This window comes from Drosophila miranda, chromosome XL (genome assembly GCF_003369915.1).
Source record: "Drosophila miranda strain MSH22 chromosome XL, D.miranda_PacBio2.1, whole genome shotgun sequence".
Classification (NCBI taxonomy): Eukaryota; Metazoa; Arthropoda; class Insecta; order Diptera; family Drosophilidae; genus Drosophila; species Drosophila miranda.
The window spans coordinates 1,713,274-1,736,030 of NC_046673.1; the positions used below are offsets into that span (position 1 = coordinate 1,713,274).

The following is a 22,757-nucleotide window of genomic DNA, read 5'->3' on the forward strand; positions in this document are numbered from 1 at the left end:
TTAACATCGGTGGAACCGTTGGGGAGACTTTTATATCGGTATTTTTGTTCTATTCTCACACCAACACCAGCCGATTTATCTCGCTCCGCTCCGAAGAGTGTGTATGAGTCAGAGAAAGCGCCACTGCAATTTCATTAGCTCCTTCTGGCTATAATAGTGATCTTATTTAGATCTGCAGATATGGTCATTCTCTATAGTTCTGAATTTTCGGTTTTCTCATGTCTCAAAATTGAGGATGCCACAGATTTTCGTCCTTTGTGGGGACTAAAAATGGGCGGCGCGAAATACATAGTCATAGTCTCATAGTCTCTGAGATCTAGGCGATCATCGGGGCGAACGAACGACTCGGTATGTTATGCTGATCAGGAATATGTATACTTTATGGGTTCGAAAACACTTCCTTCTGGGTGTTACTTATATCCGCTGGCACTCTTCGAGTACCGGGTATAAAAATAAATAATAGCTCGATCATAGCTCGAAAATTAGCCAATAAAGTTCCGTTTGATCGGTTCAGTGGTCGCTGAAATACTTTGCTCAGAGATTTTCCAACCATAAATAAATATTTATAATTCGATACTCTTTATTAGCTGCAATATAAAAGCTTTGATATTCTTTTGAAACTTTAATTAAAGAAGATTCAATTGTATTTACTTACAACTGCCACAAAAGAGCTTTTGGATTGGATGGAGTTCATGCCATGAAAAGCACTCGAATCCAGGTCTTCTGTTCGACCCTCGCAGCCAGTTCCCTGGCGCACCTTATGTGGCATAGAAAGATATGTATGTTAGATTCTGCAGAAATACTATGTACATCCATTACTGAATGGAAAGTCTTCCAGGAAACGAATCTCAGACTAAATAGCATCCCATAATTGTGAAACGCACTGTACATTTCTTTTCGGGCTCCCAATCTTCGACCGACTAATCGGCACTCAACAATTCCAGATCGATAAAGGGTAGGCACATAAATCACACTGCGGGATTACATCATTCCATTTAGATTACACAGTGCTACAGAATCAAACTTTTTTGAGTTCCATTCTCATGGGACCCAGCGTAGGTCTTGACACAGACCCAGTGAAGCACTGTAGTAGAAGCTATCGCTGACAAGCTAAGTCGGAGCAATCCCTTCTTTGGGCCGGATCGGTGCTCTGTTGCATCCCTTGGGGAGCACACTCCCCGCCCCCACAATCCTTCCCCCATCGTCCTACTTACCGTCAACGCTTTCGAATGTTTTCATACCTAGTTTCTTGGTTTTTGTTTTTGTTTTTTTCCTTTTCCTTTTTTTGTTTTTGGTTATCTGCTTGGTTATCTCTGGTTATCATTGGATCGATAGTTGGTACCCACCATATTGTTTTGCATAATTACGCCAGGCGGGCGGCGATAAGTGTGCCCCCTTCATCGCCATCGCCATCACCGTCGCCAACACAGTCACCGTATGCACCTCCCAGCCATTATCATCCCCATTAGTCGGGCATTTGGGACATCTGCATCGAACCATGCCCCTTATCTTATCCGGGCTGGGCTGGCCAGGATCGGAAGGGTTGAGATGCCAGGGTTGGGGTGGATCGCCTGGGCCTATATAAGCCGGGGCCACCTGCTGGCTGCCACTCATTCGGTTCCGGGAAGCGATCCACGTACCCCCAAAGCGTAGCCCGCATAAAGTGTTAATTTGTATTCCTCCACTGCCCCAGTGTGTTCCACTTTTGGCCCAAAAAGAGAACAACTGTAAAGAAACGTTGAGGCAAAAAAAGACGCAATTTGCATTTGAAAATCGTGTGAAGTTTTCCAAAAGAAGGTCGACAACTTTTTGTAGATTTTCCTTTATTTTTTCTTCAGTTCAGTTCGGCTCGGTTCGGTTCGGTTTTTGTTGGTTTGTTTTTGTTCTTTGTTTTTTATCCAATTCTATTTCGTGCCGGAAACTGCGACGACTGCATTTTTTTCGAGTGCCCTTTTCATGTGTACTCGTACGTTTTCGGTATTTATTTTGGGTGAGTTGAAGCAAAGTTCTCTAAATTCCTACATGCAACCGCTGCCCAAGCTGCCTGAACAGCCGCACAGTGGCGAAATGAAATTAGTTTAATTGTTCAATTTTGAACACAACGATTAGACGACCCCAAGCAGATAAAACCCAAACTAAAACCCTCGACACGAGGCAGCGAGCACGCACCTGGCGATGATAATGAGGTTCGCTCCCAATGGGGGCTGCGACTCGAGGCGGGAGCGGGAGCAGTCCCCACTTAGCGGGGGAGAGCCCAAAAAGAGCAGAGCGCTAAGCTAATGTTTTCGTTAATTTAAGAATAATTATAGAAATCCCTCCTTCAGACATTGGACCACTCTTTAATCTGTTCAATATATGGTGTACATATATTAATAAGGAAGTCTTGTGGAGGTTGAAGCATATCACATCGACTTAATCGATAGCACAAATCATTACTGTTATTCTGTTATTCGAATTCTTTTAGACATGTTCCATATTCTGGGTTCCTTTATCGGAGAAGCATCATGAACCGGAAACACGTAATGATTTTGCTATTATCGCTGTGCCAATCGGATGCTTGACGATTTAATCGATATAGTTTTGCAAAGGAGAAACTACCGATCGTATACTCTGCTCGCCCTGTGTCCCATAGGCCACATCACTTAGATCCAACTCCCAACTCCCTAGAAATATGTACCTACACATTCGTATGTACATATGTACTTCATCTTTCATGGATTTCAATAGAGCGGAAATGCTGATTGGTCGCTTGGCTGGTTGGGTCAGTGGGGTTGTGGGGCGTTGGGCGTTGGGTGGTGGGGCGTTGGGGAAAAATTCTGTTGCTGGGGGTGGATGGGTGGTTGGGTGGTTGGGTGGTTGGGTAGTTGGAGAGATACTCCGGTTTTTTTTGTATTGTTTTTTTTTTCGGACACGTCAACCGTCAAAACTGAAACCAAAACCAAATCGAGTTCCATTTGATAAACGCGGTTTGTTACGCTTGGTCAAACTGTGTCAAATGTGTCCCAGCTGCACTTGTTCCGCTCCCTCTGGTCCCGTGTTCCTTTGCCTCTCAACTGCCATAATTAGCGGGGAGAGAGGGGCAGGAACGGGCTGGAGTGGGAGGGCATCTGGGCAAGGTAAAATTTGTCCATTGGCTACGCCCGTTAGCCATACCTGTCCGGACGATGGTGCGGTCTCCGATGTGTCCGATTTCTCCCTCATTACATTGTTTTTTTTTCCTGATAGCTTGCCACCATACTGTATAGATTCGACATGCCAAATATTTGTGTATATATTGCCATATGTACACATCTATATCGAATGACAGGCTGACAGGGTGCTAATGAGAGGCGGGTGGGGGACCTGGCATAAAACTGGAGAAACTTTCAGAAGAACAACTTCGGTGGATTTGATCTTTCTTAAGAGTATCCCCCAGAAATCCAGAAAAACCCAATAACGGATCCATATATTGGTGGAACCTGGCTTCGAGGTCCAACCTACTTGTGATTGTAATTGCTCCATCCAACTGTGCCACATATCACTCAGAGCTAAGGCAAAACGACGACTCTTGGGGGCCCTGTGGGAAGGGAAGGTGGCAAGAACGGCAGAGGAATGGTTTCGGATCGAACGATCTGTGTATAAATAATAAACAAATGTTTTTGTTAGTCATCCGATCGTGTTTGGCTTGCGCTGAAACCCCAATCCTAATCCATAGCCAACGCATTGAGTCTTTCATCTCCGTTACTCCTGCCGTTCAAGTGCCCTTCTGTTGCCGTTCTGATGAAGCACTATTATCGTTGCTTACTAATCAAATTTATCTGGGTTTCGGATGTCATGTACTTGCGTATTGCCTTCATTGAGTTTGTCCCCTTGCTACTCATCTTTATTGTGGTCGTATTGTCTTCTTGTAGGCTCTCCGCTCCTTGGAGCTCTTCGAATGCACATATGGTTCTGCTTCTGTTTGCATTGAATATCGCAGGCAGTCATCATATTACTTTTTTCTGGGCTTCTATTCATTCAACACCAAGATTTGTTTATGGTTTATCTAAATGTCTAAATGTTTATGTCATATCTGGACTCCATCGGACTCCATTTCCTTTCCCTTGGTCTTCTTTTCATTCAATACCGGCGGAATCATTCATGATTCGGCTGCCCTAGATGCCCATGGATCTACTTACGTGTACATACATACAAATGTACATACATATACACTCGTATATTTATTATTAATGTAGGTACATTTTTGTATTTAATAATCGCGGTAACAATCGTCGAGACCTCCACTTATGGTCAGCAAAATCATTCAGCTATGATGAATGCTATAATGCACTCATCAAATGTTTCTGCTGGCTGCTGCTGCTGCTTCTGGTGCTGGCTGCTCACCTGAGCACGAATGAAAATGACAATTTGTTGTTGCTGCTGTTGTTGCCACCCACGCCACCCATCGCCTCCCACCATCCGTCCCACTGGGCCCACTGGGCTCACTGGGCGGAATTCCCACCAAACAACTGACCCACGGCCAATGAGAAGTCAAACGTTGCATGTCGCTAAGTGCAGCTAGAGTTGTCTCTAACTCTGCTGCTGTCAGAGGAGACCTGCAATTACTATACCCCGGACGCGTAGACCGGAAGAGTTGTTGTGTTTGTTCGAGTGTATGCCACAAGTAGGAGGCGCCCCTACCTACCACATGCTCATAGAACACATATGTTTAAGATAAGATGTAGTTTAATAAGATGTCATCAAGGTATATCTATTGTCCACACGATCGGGTAAATGTTTGTAATGCCGTCTCTTTTCCTCCGGTTTGCAGTGCGAGTATCGTACGGATTGATCTTATCTCAAGGGACCTTTAACAGGTCCAAGTGAGCTGAAGAAGGCTCGTCCCCTCTCGCCTGCTACCGCCATAGCCTAACCTAGAACTTATAATGTTCATTTGAGTTTATATCCGAGTCTGAGTACCAGGTATCTCCCTGGCGCAACACCATGATCGAGTGCTGCTCTTGGTTGTTATATGTGACTGTGGCTGCCTCTGATGACTGACATTGTACGGCTGCCGTACGTTTCTATAAACAATCAGCGAAGCGAGCGGACAATTTTCACTAACTGCCAGAAGCTCCAGCAACAGCAACAGCAACAGCAGCAGCAGTCGCACCATGGAAAATGGAAAATGCCAAATGAAAAGCTGCAACAACAATGAGAGAGAGAGAGAACGTGGACAGATCTGAAAACGAATCTTGGTCAAAATCAATTTTTTACCCTGTGAACGGGGACAGAGATAGATGCACAGCCACAAGGACAGAGAAGGAGAAGTAGAAAGAGAAAGAAACAGTCACACACATAACTCAACTCACAGATGGCGCTGCTGCTGTTCTCTCCACGTGCACTTCCACATCCACAACCATTTCCGTTTCCATTTAGATTCGCGTGTTTCCAATGAGCTCCGCTCACTTTAAGGCCCAAATGCGGCTCGGGAAGGGGCTAAGGCAGAATTGGGCTGGTGGCTTACTGGTTGGGTGCATGTGGTTTTGGCTCCATAACCGATTCTCTACTCATTTGGGCTCTGCCTGGGATGCAGCTGCTGTTCGAGCAGCTTCTCTCTGTCACTCTCTCTCTCTCTCTCTCTCTCTCGCTCTCTCGCTCTCTCTTTAAGTTGCTCAATTTGCCTCTCGTTTAGCCTTCGTATGTAATTGCATTTGTTTGGAACACCTCCTCCTCTGAGAGTTTCACGCACAAGTACTGGTAGATGCACATGCTGACAGAGGCGACAGAGGCGGTCACTTCCAGGGGGATTTCGAAGAATCTGAGCTTGGGGAAGAAAGAAAGGGGAACTGTGAAATGAATGTCGTAGAATGCGAGTAATGAATAATAATAACAAAAAGTTACAAATTGGAGCAATAAATTAAGTAGGACCCAATCAAAGAGTTCGAAAAATTGAAGCAGTGGGAAGGGTGTGGAACACTGTGTTTCAAATATTAAATATATGAAAATAAGGGATTAATGTATGACTGATCACAGGTGTCACAGAATGCTTGAGAAGGCGTTGTAAAAGAGCGAAGCGTTGAATTTTTAATCATTAGAAATCCTGTTTGACGGTGAATTTTCGTGTATCATTTTTAAGTAAATCTCTTATCTGTATCCTGTATGTAACTCCAATTAATTGATGGCATCATCTTTTTTTAAGGCATTTCGATATGTCGAAATAAAACGTATTAGTAAAGCAGTGATCGATAACGATGAGTGATCAATCGAGTTAACTATCGGAAAAATGAAATCAGAACCGCGACATGTCAAAAAAAGGAACAGAAATGGAAGTTGGATATTTCAATACATACAAGTATCTACAGGGTGCACCATCTCTTGTGTTGGCATGTAACATTGAAACATTGAATAACTTTGACAATTGTGAACCGACTGACTTGAGTAGACCAGTGTTGGAAACGTCAATTCAGCAAAATTGTAACCATGGATCGCTTTGCACTGTGGGGTTTTAAAAAGCTAAGTTAACGCCTGATCAGGGCAAAGCTTCGTGGCGAAATCATCGCTATGATGATCGAAAAGTGATTAAAAACGCATCAAAAAGGGAACATTTGTTTGTGTCCGATAAAGGCCACTTAACTGATGTTGTTTTCAAAAGCAAGTCTGAAGGCTAAAAATATTTGAAAAAATTCATATTCAAATGTGCTCAGCGCACAGTGATCGTAGTCTGATACAATAGTGCCGATTAGTAAAGACTTTTACGCCTAAATTCAAGGATCATGATTCACTGCTTTTGGCTTGTATCGATAGCCGACATATCGATAAGAATAAGAAGAAGAGGAATACCGTAAACAAATCCACATTAGTAAGAAATTTATGAATTTCGCTCAATACTTTGGTTTTATGGAAGAAGTGTTGCAAATCTGTACTTTCTGTACAGTTTATCGCCATCTGAGCCATCCACTCCGTTCACCTCCATTCCCTCCAAATTGTTTGGTGTGTGGTGCTGGGCGTCCAGATTTTATATTCCGCTGTTAAAAATTGTATTTGCCAGAACATAATACATATTGGATTTTTGATTTATAATTTGGGTTTGAGCTAAAAATACCTGCACTTGGTTTCCACTTTCCTAAAGTATAAGCAAACAGCTGTCTGTGCCAGCTGTTTGTCGCGGTACTAAGCTATGCATCATATATATGTAGGTGTTCACCTGAACTCAAAACCTGATGGATACGCGATACTTCGATGAGCGCTGTGTGACACAAACGACACAAGAAATGGAGCACCCTGTACGGAAACGATGAAATTATCCATGAAATGGCAACAGATGAAGAAAAGTTGTGGCAAATGAAGGCTTATGGTCAGCAATGGTGGAGACTTTGAATCTGGAGTCCCAGACTGCAATAAACACACCAAAAAAATACTTAAGCCCCTTTTAGATTCTGGAACAGAGTAATATGAGATGGAAAAATGCCAGTAAACATATGATATTCCAAACCGCATTTTCAATATGCTAATAGTGCGGAATATAAAAGCTGGACTGGGGTCTTTTCGGTGGAAAACTTCAATGCGGCTTTTCGCGTGAATGGTTGAAATATGAACTAGCCTTCATTAGAAGCCTTCTATGGAATCCCGGTGTGTTTTTTTGTGCTCTCCATGGACTAGGAGCACCATAAGGAGGATTCATGCAGTTTTTTTAGCTGCATTCCAATTCCACCCCCCTAACCAGCACCTGTGAATTCAGTTTAGATATCCATTGGCCAGAATCAGAATTGTCACGCAATCTGCTTTGAAAATTCGAACTTGTCGTTTTTTTTGCATGCATTCTTTCGGTTGATTTACACCGAAGGTTGGCGGATCTGCTACCCCCCTGTCGGCTGTTTCAATTGCAGCTCTAACTCTTTGTCTAACACTTTTTCATGCCGTTTTGTCTCTTTGTTTTTGCTTGTGCTTCACATAGCCTTCCTCTCGGCCACGTTTGGAAACTGCTTATGGCTCTGGGTCGACTGTCTGTTGGTCTGTCTGTCTGTCTGTCTGTTTTGGCAATTACGCAGTGCCATCCCCTACACCCTCCTGAAACGATGTTCCCCCTGCAAATTTTCTCCTCCTTCTTGGCCGACTGCAAACAAATGCTAATAAGCATTAAATTATGAAAAGATTTTGTTCGTTTGCAGGCCAGTCAGGCCATAAATGACGAAATTTAAGCGGCCATATATTTATAGCCCAGACTTTTTGCACTGGAAAACTGAGTGCTAACAACCCGGGGTAGCGCAGGGGCAGGTGCGGGGGCGGGGGCAGGGCCAGGGTGCAACGCAGCCAGAGCAGCGCTGTCGAAGGGGGGAGGGGGCGGCGGAGGAAAGTGCTGCGTTTTGGCCATTTTTATTGGCAAGTCGCGCAGTTGCATAAACATGGCCAACGAGGCAGCCGACGACGACGGCGAATGGAAAATGTTCGAGTATGTTCGAGCTGTGGCAACACTGACGTTCTGCTCGAACTCGTATTCGTACTCGTACTCGTACTATGCTGAAGATCTCTCAGCTTAAAAAAAGCTTTACAGAAGAAACCGCACAAGAAACTGCTAGTCGAAAATATCAATTATGTACATATTGGATATATTTTCCAGCATTCTACGAAGATATGTATTGTAATATTAGTTTTGATATTCATTTCAGTCTGAATAAGTGCAGATGTACATTTGTTCGATCATCATTTACAGCAGGAAAGACACATCCATCTGGCGTTCCGTCTGTTCCTGGTGTTTCAGTCCAAAAGACACAAGTATCTGGCTGAAAACCTGTAGAAGCCTGCAAGTACATGGAATACATATAATTTCCACAGGAAAATCTGTGTGGACAAGTTCACTCAGCGAAATTGAATCCCAATCGGACGACTAGGCACAGATACCCTTTGCCAGGGTATCTCCAGCTTCGACCCTGAAAGCAGTCCGCCCTTCTACATAGGTTTTTGTTTTTGCGGTGGCAGCAAATGAAACTAAAAACGAAAAAACTGAAAACTGAAAAACGAACAAAAAAGTAGAACGCTCAAATGGCTCACCGTCCATAAAATCGTCAAACAAATTGAGCGAAGCAAACGTCAACGCACGCAGCGCTTTTCCAGCTTTTCACCCTGCCCTGTATGGCCCCCTCCCCCACCCCATTCCACTGAGGTTTTCCAATTAGTTAGTAGCTGAATTGTTGACTAGAGGACAGGGTAAACATGCCCAGATGGCCCTCCAAGCGAAAACAGGTACAGAGGCCCGGGAGATGTTGTGGAGGAAACGGAGGCTAAGCGATGGTTATTCGATGGATATTATATGAGTGTAAGCGGCAATCGTAGGCCTGAACTTAGTACTATAACAACGATAAGTATTTGATAGAGGCAGAGAGACGGAAATGTATTAGGTATATACGAGTGTGTTCCATACAATTTCATAGAGCTGAACTGACTGAAGGAAGCATCTTATCCATAATGGATCTTTTCTGCAAGCTCACCTCTCCACCTCCACCTATTTTGTCCGCAGTCTATCCTCCGTCCTGGGGAATCTATTTAATTGATATTTTAAATGTATGTCAATTCATTTGACCACAGTTAAGATTGGCTTGGGGTAAAGAAGCGATGTGATGGAGAAGGCAGTTCCGCCGTATTTTTTGAGGTTGTTTGCCATGGCTTCAATTGATATGGGATTTGTTTGACTTTTCTCGAATTCAAGCATTTTCTTGGTTTCTTGTTTGTGTTTATTTTTTCATTTAGTTATCGTTGAATGCATGTCAGTCGACCCAAAATGGGAACCATTTTACCAACCCATAAGGTAGCTGTGATTGGATGTACAGGAAAAGATAAAGAGAGATCATTCGGGGGGAGACTGCATGGAAAATATCGAATACAATTACGAGTACCTTTCGAAGGAAGTATAAAAGAGATGGAAAGGAATGAATTAAGGATATCGACGAAGAGAGTTTTAGATTATAAAGGAACATGTAAAGAAGTAAATAGATACGTATGATATGTAGGCAAGAGTGAGATCTGGAAATATTTAAGACAGTTACCTAATATCTAAATCTGGAATAAAAGGAATGATTCAACAAGGACCGTCTTCTTTTCTAGACCCAACTTTATTTGCGCTCCCTTAGCAGACACATCTTGTAGTTCTATCTTCTATCTTTAGCTGCCTTCTCATATGCATGTAGTACGTAGGTACACATTTAGCTTCGGCATCCGTATACGTATCCGTATCCGTATCTGTATCTGCCTCCGTGGGAGAGTGCAATCTGTGTGAATGTGGAACGTTGTGGAGCGACCGAATTGAAGCGCGTTATTTGAATTCGATTTCTTCTCTGAATTTTAACAGCAACGTGTTAAATGAATGCCAACAAAAAACGGGAGAGACTTCAACTGAGAGCCAGACCCAGGCCCAGACCGAGTCCGAAATCGTCGGCAGTTCGGTCTTCATCTCTAACGACGACCACCGCCAGGTACCAGGTTAGGTACATACCTAACACGATCTTCGCTCTCCAAGTGCTATGTACCCAGGCCCTGAACCAATACCCCTCAAGCCCATATATGTATCGCCACCTCCATTTCCTTGTCCATCTTCCTCTACCTCTATCTCTATCTCTACCTCAACCTCTATTCTAGTTGTGTATTCTGCTACGAGTTCTTGGTGGCTTTGATCTGCTCTACATCAAGTTGATCTGGCGACGTCGAAGGTTTGTCGTTGATCAACGTGCATCCACATCCACATCCACATCCACATCCGCATTTGTATCTGGTATCTTACTCTCCATCTCCATCTTCATCTCAATCTACATCTACATCTACATATCCATTTCTATCTCTTTCGTTTTCTTTAACTTATGCACGTATCCCATGTGTTTGGGGCAGTCTGTTCCACATATTGATCGAACGTGTGCAAATACGATACAATTTAAATATTTATTATCTTTGCAGTTCGTTAGCATCTTGTACATACAGATGTATGTACATATGTGCTTCAGGCAGGAGCGTAGCCAGGGGGTGTAACCTACATTCTAACCGAGTGATCAGGGTGCTCTTATTGATAGTCACACTGTCTATTTTCGAGTTAAGGTTGCGCACAGATCAATATCTTTTCGCGAATATACTCGTATAGATCATTCTGCCTGGAACAAACACTGTTAAGAAAATGCGTCCCAAGGAATCGTTAGTATAATATAATATAAGAAATTTGTCGATAACGCTATATAATCTGGATTCTAAGGCTAGAATCTTACATTAATTTCCTGATGTTATTGGTCTGCACCTTTGAGGCATGAGCGCCAACAGTGTTCCAAATAATGTACACCAAAAGCCAAACTCTGAAATTTCATGCATTTGACTTCTCCAGTCGGTGGTTTTCGCAATGTTGAATGTTCCTCTAATTTTTTTATTTTTGTTTCTCATCAAACCAATTTCAAACGAAATTGAGTGCCCGGAACTCAGTCAGTATATATGTACATATGTATTTTTCTGTTCGCAATTTCTTTCAAATTTGGTCGAACTTGTCAAGCGAGATGGAAAAAATATAGATAGAACGAGGGGGAACGTTGTGAGTTGCTACGGAGACCGCAACTCTACATTTATACCCGATACTTAGTCAGTATGGCTCTCCTCCGGCAGACCCCGCGAATATTAAAAGACACGACAAAGAGTGCGTGCGAGAGAGACAGAAAATCAGTCTGATTACTCTAATCAGATTGGTTACTCTAGCGTTAATAGTCTCTGAGATTTGTGGATACCCCCAGATTTTCGTCCTTTGCGGGGGCGGAAGGGGGTGTGGCGAAATTTCGAAACAAACTCGTCAAGGTCCGATATCTCAGGAGTGTGGATCAAAAATTTGGTTGCTCTAGCTTTTATAGTCTCTGAGATCTAGGCTAATGTTTTACGCTAAGCAAAGCCGGCTATGCTACGTGTGTGTTAGAGAGAGACAGGGCGAGAAAAAATGAAATTGTTTTCTTGATGCTGGCTATAATAATAATACGATCCAATTCAGATGCAGTCTAAAAGATACGGTCATTCTTTACGATTCTGCGTTTTTGGTTTTCTCGTATCTTTTCAATTGTGGATGCCACAAATTTTCGTCCATTGTGGGGGCGGAGGTGGGCGGGGCGAAGTTTTGAAATATTCTTGTAGCAGTGACATATCACAGAAGTCTGGATCCAAAACATCGTTGCTCTAGCTCTTATAGTCTTTGAGCACTAGGCGCTGAAGGGGACGGACAGACGGACGGACGGACGGACGGACGGACGGACGGACGGACGGACGGACGGACGGACAGACAGACAGACAGACAGGGCTCAATCGACTCGGCTATTGATGCTGATCAAGAATACCACTTTTACCACAAATCTAATATACCCCAATACTCATTTTGAGTATCGGGTATAAAAATACGAGGAAATCAATTTATGTATCGGATTGCTGAATCTGGATCAGATCTGATTACTATTATAGCCAGAATGAGCAAATCGATTTGCAGTGGCTACGCAACCCCTTCCACACGCCCACTTATTCCCTCTCTCTCACATACTCTTCATCGTGCAGTGCGTGCCCTCTGGCGGAAGGGAGCCATGCTAACTGAGTATCGGGTGTAAATGTAGAGTCGCGGCCCTAGCTGCGACTCACAACGTTCCTACTCGTTTCCAACAAGCAGAAGGAATATGGTTTGGAAGTTATTTTTCAAATAAGTTATTAATTAAATTAGTAATAATTATTCTGTGGCTCCAGCCTTGTCACTGGTCGTGGTATTATGAAAACGGGTGTCAGGATCGGCATACAAATCTGGGGTGACATTTAACTCAATTATTCAACGTCGCCTGAAGGAGACGACTTCAATGGCAATGGCACTATTGGAATCATAAAGATCATGATGGGATGATAATAAATGAATGTGGAGCTTAAGACTTTTGATCTACTATCACGATCTATGGGAATAATTGGGGGGTCTCAAGACTCACAAATCCCATCTAACCCCTCCTCTAAGCTAAGCCACTGACTGGCTTGGTGCTTTTGGAGGCCTCAATATGGAATGGGACTTACTTCTCGACATCGAAGGTCTTCATCGAAAGGTTTTCCATTAACATTTTCTGCCCCGAAAAAAGAGAAATAAATAAGAAGAAGAAGAAGAAGTAGACGAAGAAGAACGAGAAGAAGGAAGCAGTAGCCAAAGATGAAGAGCATAAACGAGGAAGAGGAATAGCTGATTATACAACCGATTTGATCAATTGGCGCCGCAGCGACCATACCTCTGGCGGGTGGAAGGGGTCTGTGGTTGGGGCAGTACTTAACGCATGTTAACGTTGACGCCGACTCCATTTGCACGCCTGATTGTTATGGATATGGAACAAGGAAACCAAAGCTAGAGCTAGCGCCAGATACAGAGCTAAGACAGAGAGAGAGAGAGGCAGTGGTGGAGGCAGTGGCGCACTGGGGGAGTTACGTATAGGAGAAGCGAGAGCAACAGTTCGATTTGCATTCGCAACAGAACGAAATGCATTAGAAAATCGTTTGTTCCTATGTACATATATATGTACCCTTACAGGGGGTGCGACTATAATGATTTTGACTAGACTTTTGTAACACATAGAAGATACATATGTACATAGCACATAAGTACCTTCCATTCTAAGGGATTCATCTGGACTGTAGAAACTGGAGTTTGTATTTGTTTCTATAACATTCCGTTCGTCAAAGGAAAAACTCTACAGCTGTATAGGAGGGCGAATTAAAGTCAGTCGCATCCTTCCACGAAGGATCGAGCACCCAATAGAGCATACATGTATGTACATGCATACATATAATGTAGATGTCAAAGGAAAGATGCATCTGGAAGGGTATTTGAAGCTTCGCCCCCGAAGATCCTCTTTCTCTCTTGTTTTGTTACTGTTACTGTTACAGTTGCTGTTTTTGTTGGAATTGCTGATAAAAGAAAAGCCCAAAACTAATTAACGCCTGCAACGTGTTTGCCTGACTGTACATGTGTGTGCGCGTTGTGCGGTGTGTGTGTGTGCGGGCCAACTGTTGATTGTGTAAACCGAAAAGGTGCGAAAGAGATGGCCATCATGAGTGTGTCCGGGGCTGTGTGTGTGTGCCAGTGCGAGTGCTAGTGCTAGTGTGTACATAGCGCATATGTCTATGTCTACCTTCATGAAACTGGCTGTATTTTTATCTGCTAATTAAACACAGACGCTCGATTGCGACAAAAGCAGCAACAACCTCACCAACAATCAGCGGCAGCCCGCTTAAAGCCAACGACGTGGCCATATGGAAAACACACACATAAGCGCACAGATAAATGAGTAACCTATCGTAACTACACATGTATGTACGAATGTACAAACAAAGATACAACGTATTCCATTGCATATTGCTGACGCCGCAAAGGAATTACATGACAATGTAATTAGACATGTCGCTGTACGCTGTACAGCGTCGCTGTACATGTAAAATCCAGGAGAGGATAACTCCTGCGAGCCCCTTTCCAGCCAAAGACACCATTTTCGTCTTCTGCTCACACGCAGAAACACCCCCCCCGAGGGCTATGGGTTATGCGTGCAGTGTATGTTTGTTTTCTCTTAAAAAGTAGCCCATCTGTACGCCCTCTCTCTCTCCCTCTTACCCTAAAAGGAACTTTTACATGCAGCGCAGCACCAAGGTGTACTAAACAGAAGGTACGTTGGTACCGTTCTGCGGGCACCATAGTTTGGTTCCTCTCCCAACTACTGTTTAGGGTCACACGCCTCTAAATCGAAAAATCTACGCAAATGACAAACCATATGCACAGCAAGGCTCATTGGCCCCGCCGAGTGGCGGTAGAGGCCGGCCTCTCCGACTGTCTTACCTTTAATTTAATATACCCTGGGCAAACGCAGTACCGACTGCCGCTGCTGCGGAGAGCACACACAGCGCGCCGCTGAGAACAAACAAAGTGAGTAAAATAAGCAAATAAAGCAAACGTTGTCGTCTGCATCATCTCACGCACACACACACACAGAAACATTAACAATTCTGAAAAAAATAAAAAAAAAATAGGAGGAAAAAATGAAAGAAAATAAATAAAAGCAACAACAAACGTCGCTTAATTTCAAGTTAAATAGCCGACGCGCATTATTTGAGTTTTGAAATGGAGAGCAAGTCGAAGATGGTTACACTACCGACATGCACACGTGTGTGTTTAGGGTATGTACATACGTACATACTCGATGGCGTACGGCTACGATGGATGTCATTCCATTTACCTTATCTTTCCCTCTCTTTTATCCTTGCGCACAAGAAGAAACCCCCCAAAGCGATGGCCTGGGTCGCCGCTGGTGCGGCGACAGGAGCCCCCGGCTTCGGGAGCAGGCAGCGATCTTCACCTGCTCTCCTCCTGCTCTAATGCACAGCCAAACTTGCTGCTTGCGCTGCCGCGGCTGCTGCTATCTCTGTCTCACGCCGGCAGCAGCTTCGGCTCTGCGCTTCAGTATCGGTATCGGGCTCGGTCTCGGGCTCGGTCTCGGGCTCGGTCTCGGTCTCGGTCTCGGTGTCAACTTCGGCTATGTGGGTTCTCAGCATTTTGCTATTTTCACTCAACGCCCATTGCACGTTCAGTTCATTCCTCGATCGGTCGCGCAGCGGGAAAGTCGTCTCCGGCTACCTACCCGTCTCTCTGGTCATTACACCCCTTCTGCTCCCGCTGGGGAGAGGGACTGTCTACCAAAAAAACAAAAGAACAACACTATCTCATTCCTGTTAACGTTTATATTCTTGGTTAAACCCCTATTTTGTGGCTGCCTTTGTTTTAATTGCTTACAACCGCGCGTTGTCGTGCACAAAACGCGAAAACATCGCCGTCTTCAAGTGAAAATGAACCGATCTCCATTTTAATTTTACTTTGCCATTTTTTTTGCCAATTTTTTTGCTTGTGAGAATAACTGCAAACTGGAACATAAAGTTATCGAATGACTAGCGCGGGAAAAAACGAAGCCGAGCTGCCAGCCCGAAATTGGAAGCGAAAAGCGAAAATCGCTTCAAATGCTGACAAGTAACTGTAAGTGGAATGGCCGTCGAAGGGTCGGGCAGCGCAGGAACAGGGACAGGGACAGGGACAGGGGAACCAGTGCAAGGGGTCGCTGCAGTGCAGATGGGAGACTTTACTTCCCCTGTTCGGAGTGTTAAAAAATGTACTGATCATTCACACTCAGATCCATCGAAAATCATATCGATCGAAAGGGTAATTAATACAGAAAAAGACGGGAGCGTGGTTGCAAGTCCGTTGCATTCCAATTGTATTCTACTTGGTTCACACACAAAATATATCGGCCTTGTTCTAAGAGCTAGTTCTAAGAGAGCGCTCTGAGTATTGTATTTTTTTGTGGCTGCTGCTGCTGTTGCTGTGGGACGGCTGTGCTTTAGGCCGCCTTGACTTTCGACTTTTGTCTCGACTTGACATCTCCTCTTATTAACTATGTCATTTTCCCTTTTGGTTTTATTGCACTGCATAAACTAAATTATTATTATTTTTATTATCACTCATTTGTTGGCCTGGAAACAGCAGGGGCGGGCTAGGAGCTAGGGGGAGGGACGTGGAGAGAAGTGCTGTTCATGGCGATTTCTGAAAAAACAGAAACAGAAACAAAAAAATAAAATAAAAGGCGAGATGAGTACGTTCGTTTTATGATGTCTGTCGGCGGGGATACCCTTTCCTGAAGCTCTGGGCCCCGACTGGTCGGGCACTCTCTTTTTTTTTGGTTTCTGGCTTCGACTTGATGCCATTCGATTCGGAATTCCCTAGATAAGGATATGGGAACTTTCCACAGGTCGCGTTTCGACTTATTTCTTATCGCCTTTGGCTTTCCGCTATCAAATAATTGGTCACTTTCCATTATGAGCACGAGTGTTCCTTGGGGGGAGACAAGATTCTTATGTTCCTCCTCCACTCTCCACCACATTGTATTTTGGCTCCATTCCAAGGGCATTCGGGGCTCTGTGTGGGGAATGTCTACCAGCTCGGCTCTACATTCTCATCGTTTCCTTGGGTCCACTCTGCGAGCCTCGTCTCCGATTAGCTTTCAGCAAAATTCCCCGTAATCGCTGACCCTCTGTTTGAATTTCGCCCGAGAACAAAGTAAACCGAATACCCCAAAAGAACGATGGCGACACAAGCCCCAATCCAACCCAACCCAACCCAAACCCAAACCCAAACCAAACCCAGCGCATTCTGATAGATTCAGTTACGGCTCAGAATCAGAATCAGAGTGCTGTTCCCCAGGGTCCCATTACATCCCACATAACATATGTACATGCACATGGCACAGCACGTACAGGGTATTGTTCCGTCGGCAAATGTGGGGGATTCAGCAACATCCATCCAAGACCGAACCGAACCGAACCGAACCGAGCCGAGAACAGAGCGAAGCTCTCTTTCAGGAGGCAACAGTCGTTGAATGTTTATTTATAAACAAAAAAGACAAAATCCCAAAGCGATCGCCAATCCAAGGTTCGAGGGAGCTCCGATCGAGGGGTGGTCGAGCACCACCCTATGGATACACTCGTAATGGGTGTGTGTGTGTGTGTGTGTGCGTGTGTGCTGGTGGAATGAGGAGCGGACCGATTAGATAAGAAGTCACTCGGCTCGGAGCCCGGAGTGGAGAGGCGGTCGTGACTAAAGCGAAAGCGATCTCAATTCAATATTGATCGAGTAAGCCGCTCCGTTTGTTTATACATAAGTATTTCCTGATAAGGGTCCAGGTCCCTCCCCAACCCCCTATGCTGGATTCCCTAAAAATACCCCTTCTGTTGCATGTTGTGGGGGGGCCTGGGCTGTGGGGCGACAAGTCTCTTCTTGGAAACTATTTGCTCTCCCCACTTCCTGTTTCTAGGCGCCTCCTCCTCCCCGTACTATCTCCTCCGTGCAGCAGTAACCTGTTAAGCCTCCCCCCCCACTCCTACCCACTGAGCATTATCATTTTATCTTATCGTTTCTTGGCTTTTTGGGCCTGGTCTCGTTTATGGCCACCATTACCATTAGGCATGGACTGTGTACATGTCTCCCATACACCCCCGTGCCCGTACACACACCGAAATTCAAGCACACTTACACCAGCACAGACCTATCATATCATATCATATCATATCATACCCGTTTGTGGTGGCGGATGGTTGATCGATTGCTCGGCCCTGCCTGCGACTAGAGCGAGAGAGGGAGATATCGCTGGCCCGAAACTGGAGTCCGGAGTCCGTTGACGGCAGCATGAATAATTTCACTGATATTTGTTCGCGAGACACAAGTGTTTTCACACCCATAGCTACATATGTATGACCCGTTCTCTGATAGCCCAGTTTGTACAAGTGTCTTTTCGGCTACGGCCTTACCCCAGCAGAGGGTATAATTACACCGTCGTGAGGAGACTGTGTACAGGCTGTACAGGCTGTAGAAACTGTAGAAACCGTAGACTGTAGACTAAACAAATGTCGGGTGGACAAACAAACCAAGTCGAAGTCGAAGTCGAAGTCGAAGTCTGTCTCTCTTTGCCTCTCCGATTTCGACGCTTTCCTTGTTTAAGTTTCACATCTGTTGGTGGTATACTTGGAATGGGGTTGGGAGCGTATAGGATCCTCTGCTTGGGTGTACTTGGGTGTGACAGAAACATGGATCAAATATAAAGATAACCAAAGAGGGAGGGACGTAGGCGCCTCTTCTCTTTCCAGCCTTAGATCTAATGGAAAAAAAGGGGGAACGGGCAGGGAGGGTAGGGAGGGTAGGGAGGGTAGGGTCCCATGTTTCGTATACATTGTAAAGCTGTAACCTCTTAGCTCCAACTTCCAATCGTTCTACGATCCTCGTCACCCATCCTGATTTACGACTAAATCATTATGAAGTTCGCCGTCGCCCCTTCTCATGAGTCATCGCCGAATACCAATGAAGATACATATACATATGTACACACACAGACACTGTTTGAGTAAATTTTAATTAGCCATTTACCATATTTCAAATATTTATTTCGTAGCCCGTTTCCCGTTGGTGCTCGTTGGTGCTCGTTTTTGCAGTTTTACTTTTTTCCACGTTTTTTACGGCCTCTACAGCCATTTTGTTGGCTGTTAGCCCGCTTAGCGGTCCCGTCATGGGTTTTATGGGGATTTCGTTGCTGGGACCTTATCGCAGGGGCTGCCAGCAGCGGCAGAGGCAGTGGCAGTGGCAGCGACAGAGACAGCAACGTCAGCGGTCTGTGCTCTGTCGCCGCCATCTTTGCTCAACTCATCCATAAACTCATTAACGCGCGAATGTCTCACGCGCTGCCACCGCCACCACCGCCGCGCCGCAGTCCCCCCATTTGCTCTGCCCCGGCCTTAGCCATTAGCGTCTGCCAATTGACCTGGTTTGCTGATGAGCTAGCCATGTTTCAGAGGGGGGCCAGGGCCAGGGGCAGGCCCACGGGCAGGGCCAGGGGCAGGGGTAGGCAGCGGCAGGCAGGACGCGAGGGCCGCCAATCAGGCGACGCATGCGCAAAGGTGCATGACTTCCTCTCAATTCCCCAATTCCCCAATGCCCCAATGTCCCAGTTCCCCATGGTCCACGTGTCCCACTAGTTCCACGCATTCCTGTCAGTAGGTGTGGCGGGGTTCAGTTGTGCCGGGAACTCATGGAGTCTCGTGTTATTTTGTGGAAGATCTGAAACTGAGAACGCAGTTCCATTCCAGTCATTTCTATCGGGATATTTCACTTCCTGAAATAGTAGGTGTGCGTACACTTTCGTTGTAAGTGGAAGCACGTTTCGCGACCAACTGTTTCCCAAAGGAATTCCGTTTTGCCACCTATCTTGTCAGTGTCTATCGTATTTCGATTGAGGCGAGACTTTTGGAGGATCTAAAAATCTGTTCCATTCCCATTGCTAGGGGAAAACGTCGACACGGACGAGGTTTGAGTTTCCAAACGAACGCCGATGTTTTTGCTTTGTTGTGTAATTATCTGAACCACGGAACATTGAACCGTGTTCCACTCCATTCCGTTCCGTTTCACTGGGTCATTTCGTAAGGCGATTATTTCTAATAGGAGATTATTGATTCGTTGAACACGGAAAATATTCATCCCCCGCTAAGCCAATGCCGTTTCTCATCAATCCCTTCTTCTCGATTTAATCCCCAGAAACAGCCGCAGCGGAAGGCCGCTGAGGACCAGAATGTGGAGGACAGCTGGGAGTGCTGGGATGACGGCGCCGAGGGATCCGAGGGACAGGGAGACGCCACAGCAGCCGGAACAGCCGGGACAGCAAACTCGGGGGCGGGACTCGTAGACATAGCCCTGGGCAACAGCGATGTGTCCCGCCTGAACGATCGCATCGCGGAGCTGGAGCAGCTCAACGCACAGTTGAACGCCTCGTTGGAGGAGCTGGACGCCCAGCACGAGCTGGCCATGCGGGATGTGCTGGGGCGCAAAGAGCAGCTGCAGCTGCAGGTGGGGGAGCTGAGGCAGCGGCAGGCGGACCGCATGGTCGAGCACGAGATGGCCATTGCCCGGCAGCAGAAGCAGCTGGAGGAGCACAGCAGGGCGGAGAGTGCCCTGGCGGCGGCCAAGGAGGAGCTGCAGCAGAAGCTGGAGCAGCAGGCGCTGGAGCTGAAGCAGGGAGTGCTGGAGCTGGCCGGGATGCAGGAGCTGCTGGAAAAGCGGGGCGCGGACAATGGCGAGCTGATCGATCGCGTTCGCCTGGCCGAGGCGGAGCGGGAGAAGCTGCTCAAGGAGCTGGATGACCTCAAGCTGGCCAAGGAGAAAAAGACCTCCGAGTCGTCCTCTAACAGCTCCTCCACCTCCACCAAGCACAGTGAGGACGAGTTCATTGTGGTGCGACAGGCGGATGCCACCTCCGGCTCCGGCTCTGGCTCCGATCCAGACCCCGATCCGGACCCCACGCAACCCCCGTCTAAGGAGAAGCTGCGCGACAAGCTCGTGGCCCTCGAGTCGCGCATCGCGGAGCTCAGCCTGGCCAACAGCCAGCTGCAGGACGCCCAGCTGGAGAAGGAGCTCTCCTCCAGCCTTCTGGGCGAACAGCTGGCCGAGCTGGAGGCCCGCCTGCGCATCAGCGAGGGCGAGAAGGAGCAGCTGCAGCTGGAGCTGCAGTTCAAGCTGCAGCAGCTCACCATGCAGAACCAGGAGCTCAAGCTGAACGCCGAGGCAGAGCAGGAGACCCACACGCACGACTTGGAGCAGCAAATGGACACCCTGCGCGCCGACAATCGGCGACTGCGCCAGGAGCTGGACGCCAGCATAGCCCAGGCCAAGTTCCGGCAGGCCATTGCCGAGGAGAAGCAGGAGATCACCGACCTGGACGACGCCGAGGCGGACGACGAGGACGAGCTGGAGAAGCTTCGGTCCCTCCTGCAGGCCCAGATTGAGGACCGCCTGTCCACGGCAGCGCCGCAGCAGAGCCTGGAGCGGGCCTACCGCGTCCTAAGCGAGCGCTGGCAGCGCCTCGACGCCGCCGAGAAGCGGCTGCTGGAGCTGCAGGACCAGCAGCGGATCAGCGAACACGAGAAGAAGACCCTGGAGGCAGACATCTCGCAGTACATTCTTCAGTGCGATGAAATGATGAAGAATAACGAGCTCCTGCTCAACGAACTGGACAAGTTCAAGCGCAACAAGCTGGAGACCATCGAGGAGCACCACGAGGAAACCATTGTCCAGCTGGAGGGCCAGCTGGAGGAGGCCAGGCGCCACCTTGAGACGGCGCACGAAGCCCAGAAGCGGCTCCAATTGAAGCTGGATGCGGAGGCGTCCCAGGCGGAGAAAGGGAAGGAGCAGGAGGACGACCGAGGCCAGAAGGAAGAGGAGCTGAAAGAGTGCCGTACCAGGCTTTCCCAGAAGGAGTCGGAGCTAGAAGAGATGCAGCGGCAGGTGGAAGAGCTCCACGCTGCCCAGGAGCACCACAAATCCAATCTGGCGACGCTCCAGGACCAGATCCATGCCAAGGACGCGCAGCTGGAGGAGCAATGCTTGCATTTGGAGCAGCTCAAAGAGCAGATCAATGGCAAGGACGAGCAGCTGGGAGGGAGAGACTATGAGCAAATCTTTGAGCTGGAGAGGCTCACAGAACAGATCCAGGCCAAGGAAGAGCAGCTGGAGAAGCAGGCCACTGATCTGGAGCAGCTCACAGAACAGGTCCAGGCCAGGGACGAGCAGCTGAGCAGATTTCAGCAGAGCGAGGATAAGTTGAAGCAAATGGTCCAGCAGACCTACGACAGCCTTAGCCAGGAGAAGATAGAGCTGATCCACGCGGTCCAGCAGAAGCACGCGGAGAACACCCAGTACTATGAGGAGATCCAGCGCCTGCAGCCTTTCGCCCAGCAGGTCGCCGAGCTGGTCCGCGAGCGCGAGACGCTGCAGGAGCAGGTGAGGAGAGTGCAGGAGCTCAAGGAGAAGTCGGACATGCGCATCACGAGTCTGTTGGCGGAGCAGAGCAGCCAGGCCCAGGCGGCCCGGGAGGCCCAGGAGCAGCAGGCAAGCGTCCAACGCGATCTGGAGCGGCTGCGTGCCCATCTCCTCGAGGTGGAGGAGCTGCACACCCAGGAGACAGTGGACCTGCAGCGCGAGCTGGACGAGTCGCGCACCAAGCTGACGGTCCTCCAGCAGGAGGTCTCCAAGTCGAGCACCGCGTACACTTCAGCCAGGTAAGGTTACGTTGGGACCGGGACAGGGTTTGCTGATTGGGATTTGGCTTGGCTTGGATCGGGGTTACCTTGGGAAGACATTTGGAATGCTAATTGCACTCTGTTATGGTATATAGTGCGACACGATAAGCGACACGAGGCGTGAC

The 22,757-nt window shown here is 47.0% G+C and overlaps 1 protein-coding gene across 1 annotated transcript in view; it reads left to right on the forward strand.

The window, feature by feature from the left end:
- LOC108155661 (thyroid receptor-interacting protein 11) overlaps positions 1 to 22,757 on the forward strand; it is a 33,053-nt gene that overhangs the window by 5,594 nt on the left and 4,702 nt on the right. The window contains exon 3 of the mRNA XM_017286626.2: positions 20,096 to 22,611. Within this exon, the coding sequence (XP_017142115.1) occupies positions 20,096 to 22,611 (2,516 nt within the window). The remainder of the gene's footprint in view (positions 1 to 20,095; positions 22,612 to 22,757) is intronic.